Here is a 16280-nt window from a genome sequence, read left to right on the forward strand (position 1 = left end):
GGGGACAGGGAGTGTACCAGACACTGGAATTTCTGGTTGGTGGCAGCGCTATCAGATCTAAGCTAGGAATTAAGCTTAGAAGGGTACATGCAGGTCCCCACTTTCTGGACGCTAAAGTTCAAAATAGGAAAGATACCTCGACAATCATGAATCACACACCAGCATACTCTGAACCTGGAGTGCATGGTGAATCTGTAAATCAGACCTAGTTCTCACCATCCAGACTGCATGTTAGAGTGGTAATGCTGAGGAGCTGAGAAAGGACCATTTCCTCTTGGCCTTCCTCAAGGGAGCGATCTAACTGCCTTACTCTGGCATAGACACAGCTCAGCCCACCCAAGACAGAGTTGATTCATGTCTCCAGGAAGGCAGGGTACCTGCAAAGCAGGTCAGGCGCATGCCTGAGGGGGTAACAGCTCAACAGGCTTTGCTGCCACCGAATGCCCCCATTCCCCTGAATATCCACAAGCAGCAAGTGGGTCAGGAAAACCAGGAATGCACATTTTTAGCATCAGCTTCAGAACATTTGCCTTGGCAGTTTGCTTATATCATTTTCCAAACAACGTCTGTTCCCATAGATGCACCCCATAAGAACCAGAGTATTGAAAAGAGCTGATACAGTCAAGCCCACAAAGCAAAGGCAACCACTTCACTGTTTTATTGGCACTCAATGCTGCGTGCCACGGGGAGCGATGCTGAGTGCCGTGGCGAGCAATGTTGAGAAGTGCGGGGAGCTTAGGGGAAACTCAGAGGAAGCAACACTTTCATTTCTGCTTTTGTCAGTCACTTGGAAGCAGGGTCTTCAACCTGCTGATAGCTCCATATTCATTTCTCCCCAGTGAAAGCCAGAACCCAGCACACTCAGCACGCAGCTGCATAAAGAGGCACCCATTGCCTCCATTTAACAACTTTCTTGTTTAATGTGAAGAGTGGGAGGACGAGCCTTCTGAGACAACCCAGGCAGGGTTCAAAACAGGACTTTCCCAGCTGATCCACATATGCTGAACATGGCTCAGTCAGGAGCTAATTCAGAACTCGTCAGACTGAGGCATGGCACTGAAATCATCCCCTGATCATCAGCTACATGTGTAGCCCTGTACACACACTCTGAGAACACCTCTACCCACCACACAGTTCACATCAAATCACTGGAGAGCAGCAGTAGCAAAGGAAATGACAAACAGAACCTGCCTCCAGCTGCAGGAGCCCCACAGAGTGGGAAGCTACATTGTGCAGCAGCACTAGGGCTCACCTTTGTACTCAGGCGTGAACTCCTTCATTTCCGGGGGCAAAGACTCGTAGAAGCGCTGTTCTCGGGAAATGAGGGGCTTGCAAACAGTGTGGTCATCGTAGCGCATCATGCTGCTGTGGCCGCCCACCTGGTGAATGAAAGGCTCCAACAGGACCCCTCGCTCTCCGGCTCGACTGGCATTTTTGCCATACTTGCCCACTTCCATGGTTTGACAAACACACATTGCGTTCGGCACCAGTTGCACGCTCGGGGCATGGGGAGAGCCACATGGGCTGGGAGGGGGCAGCTTCACGAGGGGCAGACAGCCACGGCTGAGAAATCCCAGGAATTAGTCTTGTTCCAATCTGAAAAACAATGGAAAATCCTATGAGAAAAGAGCTGTTCTCACTCACTTCACTGTCTGGCCTGTCTTCCTCGTAATTTTACCACACTACTTCCTTACTAGAAAACTTGGACTCTAAGGGGATCTGTCAACCATACCTGTAGCCCTGCCCGCATGGACAGGGATGCACACTCTTGCCACTATTGGTGTTTGGATCCAAATGTCCAGCTCCCCACCCCACCTCCACGTCTGGCAGGCGCTCCAACTCTTTAGGGCTAGCAGGACTTTCCCCACAGACATTTGTCAAGTGATGGCTGGAAGAAATCTAGTATTTTGATTCCACCTAGGAAGTTATTTCCATGTGCTAATGGATCTTGCCATTAATAAAGTGATGTCACAATTGCAGCATATGTTATAAAAGAGACACACACCCCTCACCAACCCGCTCCCCCCGCCCCACTGTATCTAGCACTAGGAGCAGCACAAACACACTGAAGAGTCCTACAACAATCCAAATCCTGCTATTTCTGCCACCACATTTCTAGGACCTAACTTTATCTTTGATAAACTGCCACCATCCTAATTAGTCTCCAGTGAGGACTGCCTCCTGCCCCTGCCCTCCCGATGGAACATACCGCCATCCAAAACACAGCCTCTGGCCCTATCCTCCTGCCCCAGTCCCTGCCTACATCACTCCTCATCCACTCTCTCCACTGGCTCCTCCAGCTCCACTAACCTTGGCTTCAGCTTCAAGCCCAGCCCCTCCCATTCACCCTGCCTCACCTGACCAGGTGGCCAATGCTGAGCTGTTTGTGTGTCCTACTCCCCAGCCTCTCAGCTTTCTCTGTTCCCATGGACACCATCATCCTCACAGTCACTCAGGCCTGTAACTTCTCTGATTCGGCCTTCCCTCTTGACCCACAAATTCAGGCCATGTCCAAACCCTGCTGCGTAAGAAAAAGCAGCATCTCTGAAACTGGCCTTTCCTCTTCACCAACACAAACTCTCACTCCAGCCCTCGACGTGTCACACCATAGCCACTGCAGCCCCTCCTCACTGGCCCCCAAACACCACACCTTGCTTGCCTCGGGTCCATTCTGAATGCAGCTGCTCAGGTTGCCTTGCTGGATTGTCACTCTGACCACCTCAGTTTAAGTCCCCCAAACGCTCTGCTCACAACAAAATGGACGGTAGAGACAAGCCCATGGCCCTTCCTAACTTAGCGTTGCCATACCTCAGTGATCTAGTAACTGACAGCAACATTAACCTCCCCCTTGCCAGCATTCCCAACCTCTACTGCCCAGCTATCAGTCTTCCCCTTACATGCCTCCTGTGCACTCTCATGCTGCCCCTTATGCATGGCAGCATCTCCCCAGTAAAGCCTATCCTCCTTCAAATCCCACCTTAGCGGCTTGGTTCATGAACATTTAATCTGAGTGCGCCTAGTGTCCATGTGGACCTTGCTGACACATGCTCCATTGGCCGGAAGTTGAAGCTAGACAAATTCAGACCAGAAATAAGGTGTAAATTTATAATTGTGAGAGTAATTAACCACTGGAACAATCCCCGACAATTTACCATTCAGGATGGGCTGTTTTTCTAAAAGCTCTGCTGTGGGAATTATTATGGGCCAGCTCTCTGACCTGTGCTCTACAAGGGGTCACACTACATCAGGGGTGGGCAAACCATGGCCCGCAAGCTGTTTTAAGCTGGTCCACGAGCTCCCACTGGGAAGCCTGGTTGGGAGCCACACTATGTGGCTTGGCCCTGCTCCAGCGCTTCAGCTGGGGTGCCAGGTCAGGGGCCACACCGCGGTCCCAATACAAGGGTGGGTGGGGGGGCTGCTCCATGCCTAGGAGCGGAGAAGTGACATGCCACTGCTTCTGGGAGCCATTTAAGATAAGCAGTGCTTGGAGCCTGCACCTCTGAGCCTCTCCCCACGCCCCAACCCTCTGCCCCAGCCCTGATCCCCATCCACTCTCCAAACCCCTTGATCCCAGGACAGAGCACGCTCCTGCACCCCAAGCCTCTCATCTCCAGTCCCACCCCAGAGCCCACACCCCCAGGCAGAACCTGAATCCCTTCCCACACCCCTGCTCCAGCTCTGATCCCCCTCAGTCTCAGCCCAGAGCACCCTCCTACACCCCAAACTCCTCATCTCCAGCCCCACCCCAGAGCCCACACCCCCAACCAGAGCCCTCACCCCCTCCCGCACCCCAACCCCAATTTTGTGAGCATTCATGGCCCGCCATACAATTTCTATTCCTCAATGTGGCCCTCAGGCCAAAAAGTTTGTCCACCCCTGCACTAGATGATCACAGTGGTCACTTCTAGCCTTGGAATCTCTGAGATCAGAAGCTTTTTGCAGCAGAGACCTGCTGCTTTAATTTGTGAAGGGTCTAGCATGCCCATGGGTACTGCAGAACTAAGGAAATCTCATGAAGAGATGTTGACGGGGCAAATTGGCTGGCCTGCCTGCCACACACTGTCTTCACTGCACAGTTAAGTTGGACTCTTTCCCAGGTCTTAGCCCAACCCCCCCTCTATCTCTGCACAAGACCCTTGGAGCTGGGTTTGGAGGTGCTTTATACCCGGGCTAGCTTGCCCAGCTAGTGGGCCAGGTTAGAACCTGGGCTCCAATTCAACTCAGGCTGGAACCATCCCCTTTGTGGTGAGGATGCAGGCAAAAAAAACAAACAACCAACCACCCACCCACCTCATTCACATGCAGATAGCCCTCCGATACTTTTCCCACAACTTCCCCCAAAGGGCAGACAAGTTCTCCTGCAAATGACACAACTGACTCGGAAAGAATCCTAGAGTGTCTCAGTACAAAGAACTATGGGATATGCCTCCGGAGACACTTAGATAAGCACAGACACAGTGAGGGCACAGTAGAGTGGGTAGGTCTTTGCTGTAGGGATGCTCCAACCTGAACGAGGCTAAGCAGGGTGCTCAGACCCAAGTGTCAATCACTGTGGAGTGCAGACAGCCTCTGTGGTGTTTCTTGGAAGTGGTCAGGAGTTTGACCCACATAGGAAAGGGAAGTAGAATTTTTAAATGTTTCCATCCCCTGCCTTTTCACAAGGAGGAGATCGGCAGAGGGGCAAGATGGTGCTGTGCACAGGTCAGCCACAAATTAGAGCAGAACGAGGCAGGAGTCATTTGGGGGCCTCTTCATAAAGTCTCAGTGGTGCCTGGAGAGTTTATATTCCCAGCATTCTTCAGTGTGAGGTCCTGTCAGCACCTCTGTACCAGACCAAGCAAGGGGTGCTGGAACTAAGGTGTGGCAGCAGCATCTGACTTGACATAATAGCACCCAAATGCCTGGCTATCATCATATACAGGGCTTAACAGCTTTCAGCACCCCCACTATACAAACGGTTTCATCGCCCCTCCAAGGTAGGACTTCGGTTCTGTCACAGTTCTGATGTGGGTTTCTTGTAAATCAAGACACAAACTGCAGTTCTTCCTCAGGAGACTGGATGGAGCACCATAGCCTCCAGATTGCTTTCCTACAGCACAGGTGTGTGAAGAGGGAAAGATGTTCCCTGAAGAAGGGCCAGCCAGGACATAATCAACCTTTTCAATAACAGACGTGATTTCCTCAAGCACTGCTGGCTCTCGCAATCTGGTCAGGACTATCACACAATTTGAAGTTTTAGTGACCCAGCTCTGGGGTTCATGTGATTCCAGAGGAATCTCAGCTGGAGGAGAAAAGGTTTACAAGTATGCCAAGGATAGCTGAGGGGCTCAGATGCACACAAAGCCCCCAGCATATCTGTAAAATCCTGAATTTTAAGCTAGCCTCATAATTCTGAGATGCCTGACCCAAGTTTTAGACACATGGGTGTGGTGATATGGTTTTCCCACAAAATTTAACATACCAAATCTCCTCTCCTTATTTGTGAGTAATGGGGAAAGGCTGCCAAGCCCTGCTCCATGACCTGAAGAGTGTAATGTCATGTCCCTGTTTCCAAATGGGTCAGAGATATATCAGGTGCCCGAGGTGGGCATGAGATTTTAACTTATGTCAAGGAGGCCAAGAATCAACACTGATACTTTGAAGCAGATCCTTTGGCCCAGTCTATTCGCTCAATGCCCCTTGGGTCGTGCAAAGAGAGCAGAAGCCGCCTGGTGGAGGGAGTCTCCAGTGGGTGCAGAGCCAGAGTATTCAGCTCTTATGCTTTCCTACCCTCTGCCCCAGTGTAGCATTGTGTGGGGACAGCACAAAGGCATATTGAGAGTGGGAGGGGCTGTATCTGGTGACCTCCAGTTATCCTGAACTGGCAAGTGATCTCTTGGGACCACAGACAGCGAGCACATGAGCCTGGGCCAGGGCAGAGAATCAGGAAGCTTGTAATGGATGGCTGATTTTCCCCCTCTCTTTGGCTGTCTGGGCGACTGCGTGCGGGAGGCTCCCCAGTCTTAGGCGCAGTTAGTTAAACTCCTCTCCCACTTGCTGAGGTTCCCACAGCCCAGCAGGGAGGTAACAATGAACAACCATACAATGCTCCTGTAATGTAGCAGGAAGCCAGCAGGAAAGCTACTAAACAGCTACAGCAGGGGAAAGGACAACAGCTGCTCACAGTATTCTGGTTCAGAGCAAAGTTGCTCGAGGCAGGGGTTGTAACTTGTGCTGCAGAGGGAGGCAGTGCCCACCACAGTGACTGGAAGCTGATCCAAACCCTTCACTGTAAACATCATAGGGTGCAGCCCTGCACAGTCACATTGAGGGCCACAGGATGGACACCCTGACCTCAGAATCTGGGATCCATCTCCTGGGTCCTGCATGGGGAACAGATATGAGGTTCTTCCTCAACTGGCCACAAGATGTCTCTGTTGCTGCACATATTTGAAAGGATCCAAAGTATCTCTAGGATAGGGATATAACTGCTCTGTTCTTCTAATCCAGGGCTTCTCAAACTTCATTGTACCATGACCCCCTTCTGACAACAAAAATTACTACAGAACCCCTGGAGCGGGGACCAATGCCTGAGTCCTCCTAGGTGGAGGGCCCAAAGTCAAGGCCCAAGCCCCACTGCTCCCAGGAGCTGGGGGCAAAGCCCCAAGTAGGCGGCCTGTAACCTGATCCCCACCACACAGGGCTGAAGTCCTCCTGCTTTGGCCCTGGGTCGTGGGGCTCAAGTTTCAGTTCCAGACCCCAGCAAGTCTAATACGAGCCCTGGCGACCCCATTAAACAGGTTCATGACCCACTTTGGGGTTCTGACTCAGAGTTTGAGAACCGCTGTTCTAATTCAATCCACTCCATCAGCAAGCACAACAGCTTAGAAGAAAGCGCAACACAGTGAGCAGGAGTTCCTGGACTTGCTCAGAGGATGGCAACATTTGAAGAGTGTGTGCGCTGTGGACACCTCACCCACCTTTTTGCCAGCAGGCAGACCTCCTCCATTCCCCCTATCGATCAAACACACCCCGCACCACTTCAGCAGCAATGGCTTCCCTGGAAATTAATATTAGGAAAGGAATAAATTTATACTTTCATTTCATGGAAGTTAACATCTGGAAACAAGCAGCTGCTGCCAGAACCATATGACCAGCCAGCTCTCCACAGCCCCCAGGCCACAACAATGACCACAGCACTCTTATAAGTTTGTAATATCCTTATGGTGGAGTGAACCTCATCTTCAGTTCCATCCTGGGCAAAAATCCCTGCCACCTGTGTTTATGCTACTTGTTAACCAGTAGAGCAGGAGTTTCCAAAGCAATGAATGCAATTAATGGGCACCAACTTAGTTCACCATACCTTTAATTCTAAAATCCTAGCAATTAACCAGAATGGTTACAGTACCCACTGGCGTTCAGGACTCCTCCGCATTTGATTTTCAGTTCTGCCACTGATTTCCTGTGAAGCCTGGGGCCAAGTCACTCAATTGCGTGGTGCCTCAGTTTCCCTTCTGTAAAACAGGACAATGATACTTCCCTACTTCACTGGTAGGTTATGAGAGTACAATAATTAATGTTCATGAGGAACTCTAACACTACCAAGATGGAGGTCACAAGTACCTAGGCAGACAGATCAATCAGCTCCCCCAAAGATCTGTCTGGATTATTCCTACAGTGGATTTTCCAGTGCTTTGTGACTTACTCCTAAAGCATCAAGAGATGGGGTTTTCTCAAGGAAGGGGAGAGAGAGAGAGCTCAGATCTAGTCAGCAAACCTTCCTGATAGCCTTGTCAGCTAGTAAGCATCTGTCAAGGTATGAACCCCCACTCTGAACCTTAGCGTCCAAAAGATGGGGTACCTGCATGAACCCCCCTAAGCTTAATTACTAGCTTAGAAATGGTAGAGTTGCCACCACCCAAAAATATAGTGTTTTGGGGCACTTTCTGGCCCCCAAACCCTTCCCTGGGGACCCCAAGACCCAAAGCCCCTTGGGTCTCAAAACAAAGGGAAATTAACCATTCCCCTCTTCGCTTCCTCCCAGATCCTCCCTTCCCTGGGTTACACTAGGAGATCGCTGTGATTCAACTCCTTGAATCTTAAAACAGAAAGGAAATCTACCCCCCCTTCTTCACTCCCCCTCCCAGATTCTCCGCTGAGAGAGAGAGAGACAGACAGTGATACTAACTCAGAGAGAAATCAGGTTTTTCCTCCCCCTCTTCTCTCCTTTCTCCCACCAATTCCCTGGTGAGTGCAGATTCCTTCCCCTTGGGTCGTCTCACATAAGAATAAAAAACAATCAGGTTCTTAAAAAGGAAAACTTTTAATAAAAGAAAAAAGTAAAAATTGTCTCTGTAAAATCAAGATGGAAAATGTTACAGGGTCTTTCAGCTTATAGACACTAGAGAGAATCCTCCCCCCAGCACAATTACAAGTTGCAACAAACAGAGATACAATCCTTCCAGCAAAATACACATTTGCAAAATAAGAAAACAATTAAAAGACTAAACCGCCTTTCTAACTGGTACTTACTAAATTGAACAGAAGAGGCTGTTTCAGAAACTTGGAGATATCTGCTTACATGTCTGGTCCCTCTCAGAACCCAGAGAGAACAAAGAAAAAACCCAGAAAGCACAAACAAAGGTTTCTCTCCACCGAGATTTGAAAGTATCTTGTCTCCTGACTGGTCCTCTGGTCAGGTGTTCCAGATTTACTGCTAGTTAACCCTTTACAGGAAAAAGAGACATTAACCCGTAACCATCTGTTTATGACAGCATCCCAGGGCCGGCACTAGGCACCAGCCCTCCAAGCATGTCCTTGGGGCAGCCTGGGCTGCGGTGGTGGCGAGAGGGGCTCCCCGAGTGTGTGAGGTGGTGAGTGGCCCGCTGGGCTCATCAGTGCTGAGCAGGTAGCCCTGCAGCCGGAGATCCTCACCTTCCCGCCCGCCAGGGCTGGGCCACGGCACGGTGAGGCTGAAGAGCAGCAGGTCCAGGGGGCTCTCCAGGTCCTCGGCCACCAGCATGTCGGGGGTGAGGGCAGTGAGCACAGACTTATCCATCTCGGCTACCAGCAGCGCCACAAAGCCCAGGAAGGGGGCAGTGTTCTCCGTGCCGCCCTGCAGCTGCACCGCCACCTGGAAGTACTCCCGCTCTGTGCTGCCCAGGAGCTCCACCCGCATGGGGACGGAGTCATGGCTGGGCCAGGGCTTGGCTACCGTGTGCTGGTAGCGGATCCCATGTTTGGGGGTGGGGAGCCCAGTGCTGGGGTGGCGGGGGTGGTGGTGGAGAGCCGCCAAAAATTTTTTTCCTTGGAGCGGCAAAAAACCTAGAGCCAGCCCTGAAGCACCCAATCAATTTCTAGTGGCCTAGAAGCTAGTCTGGGGATACAGTGCACACAGAGCAGCAGCATAGGGAAGTTTGTCCTTCTCAATTAGTAAGAAATTATACAAAAGGAGAGACAACATTGCAGGCTTCAGAACACCACATCTCAGGGCTTGTTTACACCTGCAAGTTTCCGTGCAGTAAAGCAGCTTTTTGTGCTCAAACTGCGGACGTGTATACACTGCCAAGCCACTTTGTGCGCAGAAACTCCTGAGTTGCAGCACTGCAAAAAAGCCACCCCAAGGAGAGTCATAAGGCTATTTGCACAGAGGCTCCCTCGCTCTACTGCCAGTGACTTGATCGCTCTCTGCGGTGTAATTGGCCCCTGGAGATGTCCCATAATGCCTCAAGTGACCGCTGTGCTCGTTTTGAACTTGGCTGCCTTGGAGACATACGCCCCTCCCCTTTCAAAGCACCTTTTCTGACAGCCACTGTACGCTGTGCTGATCTGCTCCGGGACACAATGCAAACCATTAATGTGGGGGTAGGGGGGGGGAGAGAGAGAGAGTGAGTGAGTGTGTGTGTGAGAGTGATCCCCTCCCCCCACCTCAGGACTAGTTGCTTCCTGCCACTGTCTGAACTTACAAGACAATGCTGATACACTCTCTTTCCCCCAAAACACACTCTCTCTCTCCTCTGCTCCATATGCATGCACACACACTTCCTGTCACACACTCTCCCCCACCACACTTCAGTTGAAGAGCAGCTGGAAATGTAGTAGGACGCCCATGGAACAATGGGATTGGGAAACCTACATCATGTGACACTGTGCCTGCCCTATGAGGCATTGCAAACCCTTCCCAAAGGACCCGCAGCTGGTTGCACAGTGTATCGCATTTGGTCAGCTTCTTGCGAAAGGTCTATTCTCAGTAAGTGCCCAATTGAGAAACATTTAACCGACAATGGACTTTGGGAGACACCAATGCACATCTAAACCTTCCTGGAAACGTTCAAACTAACACAAACAATGGCGTTGGCCTGCAAAAAGCTGAATCATTCATGTACACGTGACTCGCCTGGTGGCTACAAACTCCATCTTGTTGCTGTAACTTAGCATAGAAGAACGAAAGGGTTTCCACCCACAAGAGGGAGAATACAAAAAGGCCCTGGAAGCCTCTCCATTTTGTCTTCAGCTGGCTTAAGAGATGGCCTCTCCCTCCCAAAGAGATACCTGAAAGAATCTGGAACAAAGGACAGTAACTACCGGGGTGTGAGTGATTGCTGGACCCAGACTAGGAAGGAGTCCAGTCTGTGAAAGAAACTTATTGGAACATCTCTAGGGGTGAGATTTCATCTGTAATCCATTTCTTAATGTGGTAGGCTTAGACATGCGAGTTTTGTTTTGTTTTGCTTGGTAACTTACTTTGTTCTGTCTGGAACCACTTAAATCCCACTTATAACTTAACCCAGAGTAAGTAAGTAATTCCTGGGGGATCAAACAGCTGTACATCTCTCTCTATCAATGTTATAGAGGGTAGACAATTTATGAGCTTTATACAGAGTAAAATGGATTTATTTGGGGTTTGGATCCCGCTGGGTGTCTGGGTACTAGAGACAGGAGCACTTCTTAAGCTGTTTTCAGTCAAGTCAGCAGCTTTTGTGTGATGTGGTTCAGTCCTGGGTCTGTGTCTGCAGCAGGCTAGCATGTCTGGCTCAACAAGACAAGGTACTGAAGTCCCAAGCTGGCAGGGAAAACGGACTCAGAGGTAGTCTCAGCACATCAAGTGGCAGTCTCAAGTGTTTTCTGTGACCCAACCCGTCACACTCTATATTTAATTTAAATAAAAATATCTGATTTAAATAAAAATTCCAATTTATTTTTTTAAAACATGTCTGTTGGGAAAACATGTCTATTGAACCGGACTTATGGAAAACGGCCAAAGATTATACAATTGTCATTTACAAAGGGATTAAGGATCACATACATGGTTTCCCATTAAACTAACCATTCCTCTAGCTCAGAATTAAAAGTTTTCCAATAAAAAGAGATGGACTGGGAGCAAGTTGCCTCTCCTGTTTTTAAGATTAGGCTCCTGTCTGCCAATATGTCTGAGCTAGATTATTTATCAACTTCAGGTCTCATGGTCCAACACTTGTTTTTAAGTAAGATGGGTGTAAAGGTTTCTAAGGGCACTTATTTCTTTGCTGTTACATATACAAATCTTTCCAAGGGAGGATCAGGATAATCCAAATTAAGTAGAGGCAAAGTCACTTTCCTACTGCACTGAACAAACTCATTCTTGACTCTAGCCTTTAAGATCCACCTACATGAAGGGGTGTAAACTGGGAGAAGGAGAGGGCAGCAAAACCACAGTTCTGTTTGAAAGAAATGCAAGAATCCTGCTAAGAACACCCTAGTGCTTAGGCCTGCCAGTTTCCACAAAGCAAGCAGCGGAATCTGATCAGATATGTACATGAATAGAGGTTGCCCCACTTGTTTGCCAACATGGGCCCAGCAGATTTTCCTCTAAGCTTCCTAACAGAGTCCAGGTCTTCTAGTATCAGCCTCAGGTCTTAAACAGAGGTGAGAATGTGCTGTGCACACAAGCTAGACAGCTCAGGGGAGATAAGATCTGGGGAGGTCACTCCGGGAAGCTTCCCATGTTTGGCTTCTCTTCACATTTAAAAAAAAAAAAAAAATCTCCATTGGACACAGGTTATTTTTAAACTACTTAAAATATACACAGACTTACTTTTGTTTAGCACAGCTCCCAGATCCAAGCTACTCAGGGAGGGTTAGGACAGAATTTTTTTAAACAATCATGACATGCTGCAAGGAATCAAGATAGCCCATCTGGGAAGGACTGCATTACTCAAGATGACTGTGGGACAATGTCACTGGTAGAATGCTGGCTGTGCTCATATTGACAAGTAGACATTAACTCAATCTCAGCAAGGAGACTCTGCTCAAAGACTGTGCACATGGAAGTGACCTACAGCCCACCTTCCACCCTTAGCCATACACACATTAGCCTTTTCATCTTTCCCCAAAGAAACCTGGTTTAATGACAGGATGGATTTTCCTGTGTTTGAGGAAGAGAAGTTTTCTTTCCTTTTCCTCTGTGTTGCAGCTACTAGCATTAGTCAGCATTGCCAAACGGTAGCCTTGAATGGCATTTGTGGTGCTTTTGAATCAGAGTATGAGAGGGACCAAGAAACACATAGCACATGAAGAGTGAGAACAGCAAAAGTACCAATTACAGTTTCTCCAGTACACACAGACTGCAGATACTATACTAAGGTTATGGGTACTCTTGAAGATCAGACAGAATCCGACATAACCCACTGTGTCCAGACAGTGTGTTACAGAGTGTGGGGGAGTCAGGGCCCTGCACCCCTCACTTCCTGCAATTCACTGTGACTCTCTGCCAGCCAATAAAACAGAAGGTTTATTAGACGACAGGAACAGGGTCTAAAACAGAGCTTGTAGATAAAGAAAACAGGACCCCTCCCGCCATCTCCCCAGCAAGCTCCAAACTGAAAACCCCTTCCTGCTGCCTCACCCAGCCACACCCCGACTTCTCCTCCAGCCTTAGTCCAGTTTCCCAGGCAGAAGGTGTCACCTGGCACCAACCCCCTCCTGGGCTCAGGTCACAAAGGGCAGCTGCCATCATTTACATGCTGGCTGTCAAGTATCATCCCTGGCTCTTAGGCCTGTTTCATCTTAAAAAGAGGATGGAGAAGACTGAGAAATTCAAACAAAAACTACAGTCAAGGAGATTGTATTGTAAGCATGAAAACTCTTACAGTATGTAGATGACAGACCTATACTGGGAGGAGCAGAATGGAGTGGCTGGGGACTCATGAACCACTGCTAATGAAGTAATAGAGCTGAGACAGACACCTAGTATGGATCATGCATCATAGGCTTTGTCCACACAAATGGGATGCTGTGCAGACACCGATTTTGGTTTAACAATGGCTTATTTTGGTCTAACCAAAACTTGTTCCTAATAGACTTTGGTTAAACACAAATAAACCTAGTTTAAACCAAAATCAATCTCCACCCAGCCTTTGGCACTGAATTAACTAAATCAGGTTAAAAAGAATCCCCACACCTTTAGTTACATCTAAAGTCCTCAGAAAGCATGTTAAATGATCTGATCCAGTGAGTAAGAGCAGTTTGCAACAGAGAGACAGGAAGACAGAAACAAGCAACACACGACTTCCCAGTCTGGGAAATAACAATCTGACCCACAGGAACTGCAGCTTTCTCTCTTCATGCAATACAGTTCATCTCCTCTACTCTAGCAAACCAAATAGCCAGTTTCAAGGAGGCACAGAAAGGAATTTTAGGTTAGGCTAAATTCATTCTCAATCCAGATAACCAGGTAGTGTTTCCTAACAAGCTAGGAGACTGAGAAGAAAACCTTAGAAAAGGGGAGTCAAGACAGCTGGTAGCTAACAGCACAATTCCCTGTCCCATGCTCACAGAGGAGCTGCTTGGGGATTCCACTTCCCCTCCAAAAACGGGAACACACAGACTAAAAACTGTTTCCCCTGCACCATGAAAGGATGTGCTGGGGATTCTAGCACCCTGAAAAACTTCAGAGATTTCCACTGGTATTTTCACTGACTAGTTATTACAAAAGTGCATACATACTCTATCTCTGGCCTCAGCAACTTTTTTTGCCTCTTCCAAATATTCAGCCCTTCTCTGGCTAGAAGTAAACACTGATTTATAATAAGCACTCCCACTAGCAAATTTTCTTAAAGATCTTTGAGGGTAATAGTTTTGAAGTGTCCCCCTATGACTGACGGATTCTGGGGATTTGACAGTCCAGCCACCAGGGTCTCACTTCCCAGATGCAGAATTCTGACGAATTTGGCCTACCTGTTCCCCTTCAGGTGAAAACTCCTGCTGTTTTGTATTCTCTGACAGAAGCCAACAAAGCTGACATCAGTAAAATTGGACATCCCTTATGACAGGTTGGAAAGGACACCAGGAAATGCCTAGTTTGGGGGAGTGATAGCTCAGTGGTTAGAGCATTAGCCTGCTAAAACCCAGGGTTGTGAGTTCAATCTTTGAGGGGGACACTTAGGGATCTGGGGCAAAAATCAGCACTTGGTCCTGCTAGTGAAGGCAGGGGGCTGGACTCAATGACCTTTCAAGATCCCTTCCAGTTCTAGGTATACCTCCAATTATTATTATCTACCAACCTTAATCTGATCTCTGACTAAGCATCTCTGAAATATGCATTACTTCTAAATCTGTTTCAACCCTTTCCAAGACCCTACTGTATCTGAGGGAAAACAGTTATAGTTGTAGCCATAAAGCAGGAGACACAGCCTACTCTAAAGCATACTTGCCTTGAACACAGGCAGATAGCACTCAGAGAAATAACCGACATTTTTGCAGTATGAACTGGATGACCAATTCCAGCTACCATGGTAGACCCTCATCCATGCTCAGTAGGAAATGCCTATATTGGAAATACTCTGAACATGTGTCATCCAGACAGGATTGCCCTGTTCTACAAAGTCTACAGCAACTAACACCTAGCAGTGGTAAAATGCATTCTGTACGGTAAGGCGCTCCGATAGAACTCCTGAACATAGAAGACACTAGGAGGACAGTGTCAGAATCTCAGCATTGTTCATTCAGCAAGCACTGCATTTAAGAAGGAAACCTCAGGAGTTTGAGCCAGGCAGTGAAGTGCATCACTAATGCCCCCTAAAGAGATTCCAAGCCTACTAATCTGATTCTAGTGCTACTTACTAACCATTCTAGTGCTACAGTGAAACCTCGCTATAACACGATGATTGGGGTCCAAAAAATTGAATCGTGCTAAATGCGGGGTTGTGGTATAGCAGGGTTTACCATTTCAAGCTGGTCAGTTTCAAGCCAGTCGATTTCTCTTGGGCAGAAAACTACTTTCATTTGCGAACTGCCCATAACAGTAACTGAAAGGGTGCAGCTCCAGCAGCGGGGGCTCTCAGTCATGCAGTGAGAGAGGGAAATACTTGGGGAGAGCAGGGGAGATGTGCAAGGGGCAGAAGAAGAGCGAGGAGCACCTGGGGAGGAGAATGGCTCTTGTCAAAAGGGGAAGCGGGGATAGGGGCGGAAGAGGCAGTGGGGAAGGCACATTCCATTTTTTGATTTTTTTTTCCCCTCTCCCCCTTCGGGGGCACTCCAGCCTTTTTTTTTTTTTTTTCTTCCTTTTTTCTTTCTTTTTTTGTGCTTCAGTGGCACTCTGGTGTTTTTTTTCTTTTTTCTTCCTTTTTCTTTTCCCCCCTCTTTTGCACTTCCGCAGCGCTATGGCCGTTTTATTTATTTTTTTTGCGCTTCAGTGGTGCTCTATTTTTTTTCTTCTTTTCTTTTTTGCGTTTCTGCGGTGCTCCAACCGCTTTTTCTTTTTTTTTTTTTTTTTTTGGCCTGGGGTGGCCGGAGCCACCTTACAATCGTGTTATAGCCGAATTTGCGTTATTGCGGGGCGCATTATAGTGGAGTTTCCCTGTACTTACTAACCAGGATCTCCACAGAATGATCTAGTTATTAAATACAGCCAACGGAGAGAAATTCTTAAACTAATGAATTTCTTGTCCCCATGAAGATTAACTACAAATTAATGCTGAGATGGAGCCCCAGAAGAAGTGCTCTGATCCTGACTCCCATGTGCCAAACCTGGTAGACACAGGAGTGGCACTCAAGATTTAAAAAAAGAGTCTGTTCCACCCCCTGCTCAGGAAAGAGACTATCTAGCACAGACCAGCCAAGTGCAGCAGACTTTCTTCTGCTGTGCACACTTTATACAGCAGGTACGTCAACACCAGCAGAACAGGTAGAGGATATGAACTATGGAGTGTGGAAACTAACATCTTAGTTTCGCCGCACAAGAAAGCCTTAGGAGCAGCAAAGCCAAACTATTTAACCTCAATCTTGCAGCAATGTGAGAGAAATTGTAATTTAAAGATCATTTA

At 48.2% G+C, this 16280-nt stretch overlaps 1 protein-coding gene and 1 long non-coding RNA gene across 6 annotated transcripts in view; one reads left to right on the plus strand and one right to left on the minus strand.

Annotated features, from left to right (window-relative positions):
* The window catches only part of IP6K1 (inositol hexakisphosphate kinase 1), a 90750-nt gene that overhangs the window by 15261 nt on the left and 59209 nt on the right, over window positions 1-16280 (minus strand). For 4 of the 5 annotated variants that reach the window (XM_032765775.2, XM_032765777.2, XM_032765779.2 and 1 more), the window contains one exon: window positions 1253-1596. In XM_032765775.2, coding sequence (XP_032621666.1) covers window positions 1253-1475 — 223 coding nt within the window. In that variant the 5' untranslated portion in view covers window positions 1476-1596. Of the gene's footprint in view, window positions 1-1252; window positions 1597-6959; window positions 7040-16280 lie in introns of all 5 variants that reach the window. The other variant, XM_032765778.2, reaches the window with a different exon arrangement.
* LOC142047841 (uncharacterized) overlaps window positions 9302-16280 on the plus strand; it is a 319231-nt gene continuing 312252 nt past the window's right edge. The window contains exon 1 of the long non-coding RNA XR_012657106.1: window positions 9302-10601. This is a non-coding gene — a long non-coding RNA (uncharacterized LOC142047841). The remainder of the gene's footprint in view (window positions 10602-16280) is intronic.

The sequence above is a fragment of the Chelonoidis abingdonii genome, chromosome 16 (genome assembly GCF_003597395.2).
Source record: "Chelonoidis abingdonii isolate Lonesome George chromosome 16, CheloAbing_2.0, whole genome shotgun sequence".
Lineage (NCBI taxonomy): Eukaryota > Metazoa > Chordata > Testudines > Testudinidae > Chelonoidis > Chelonoidis abingdonii.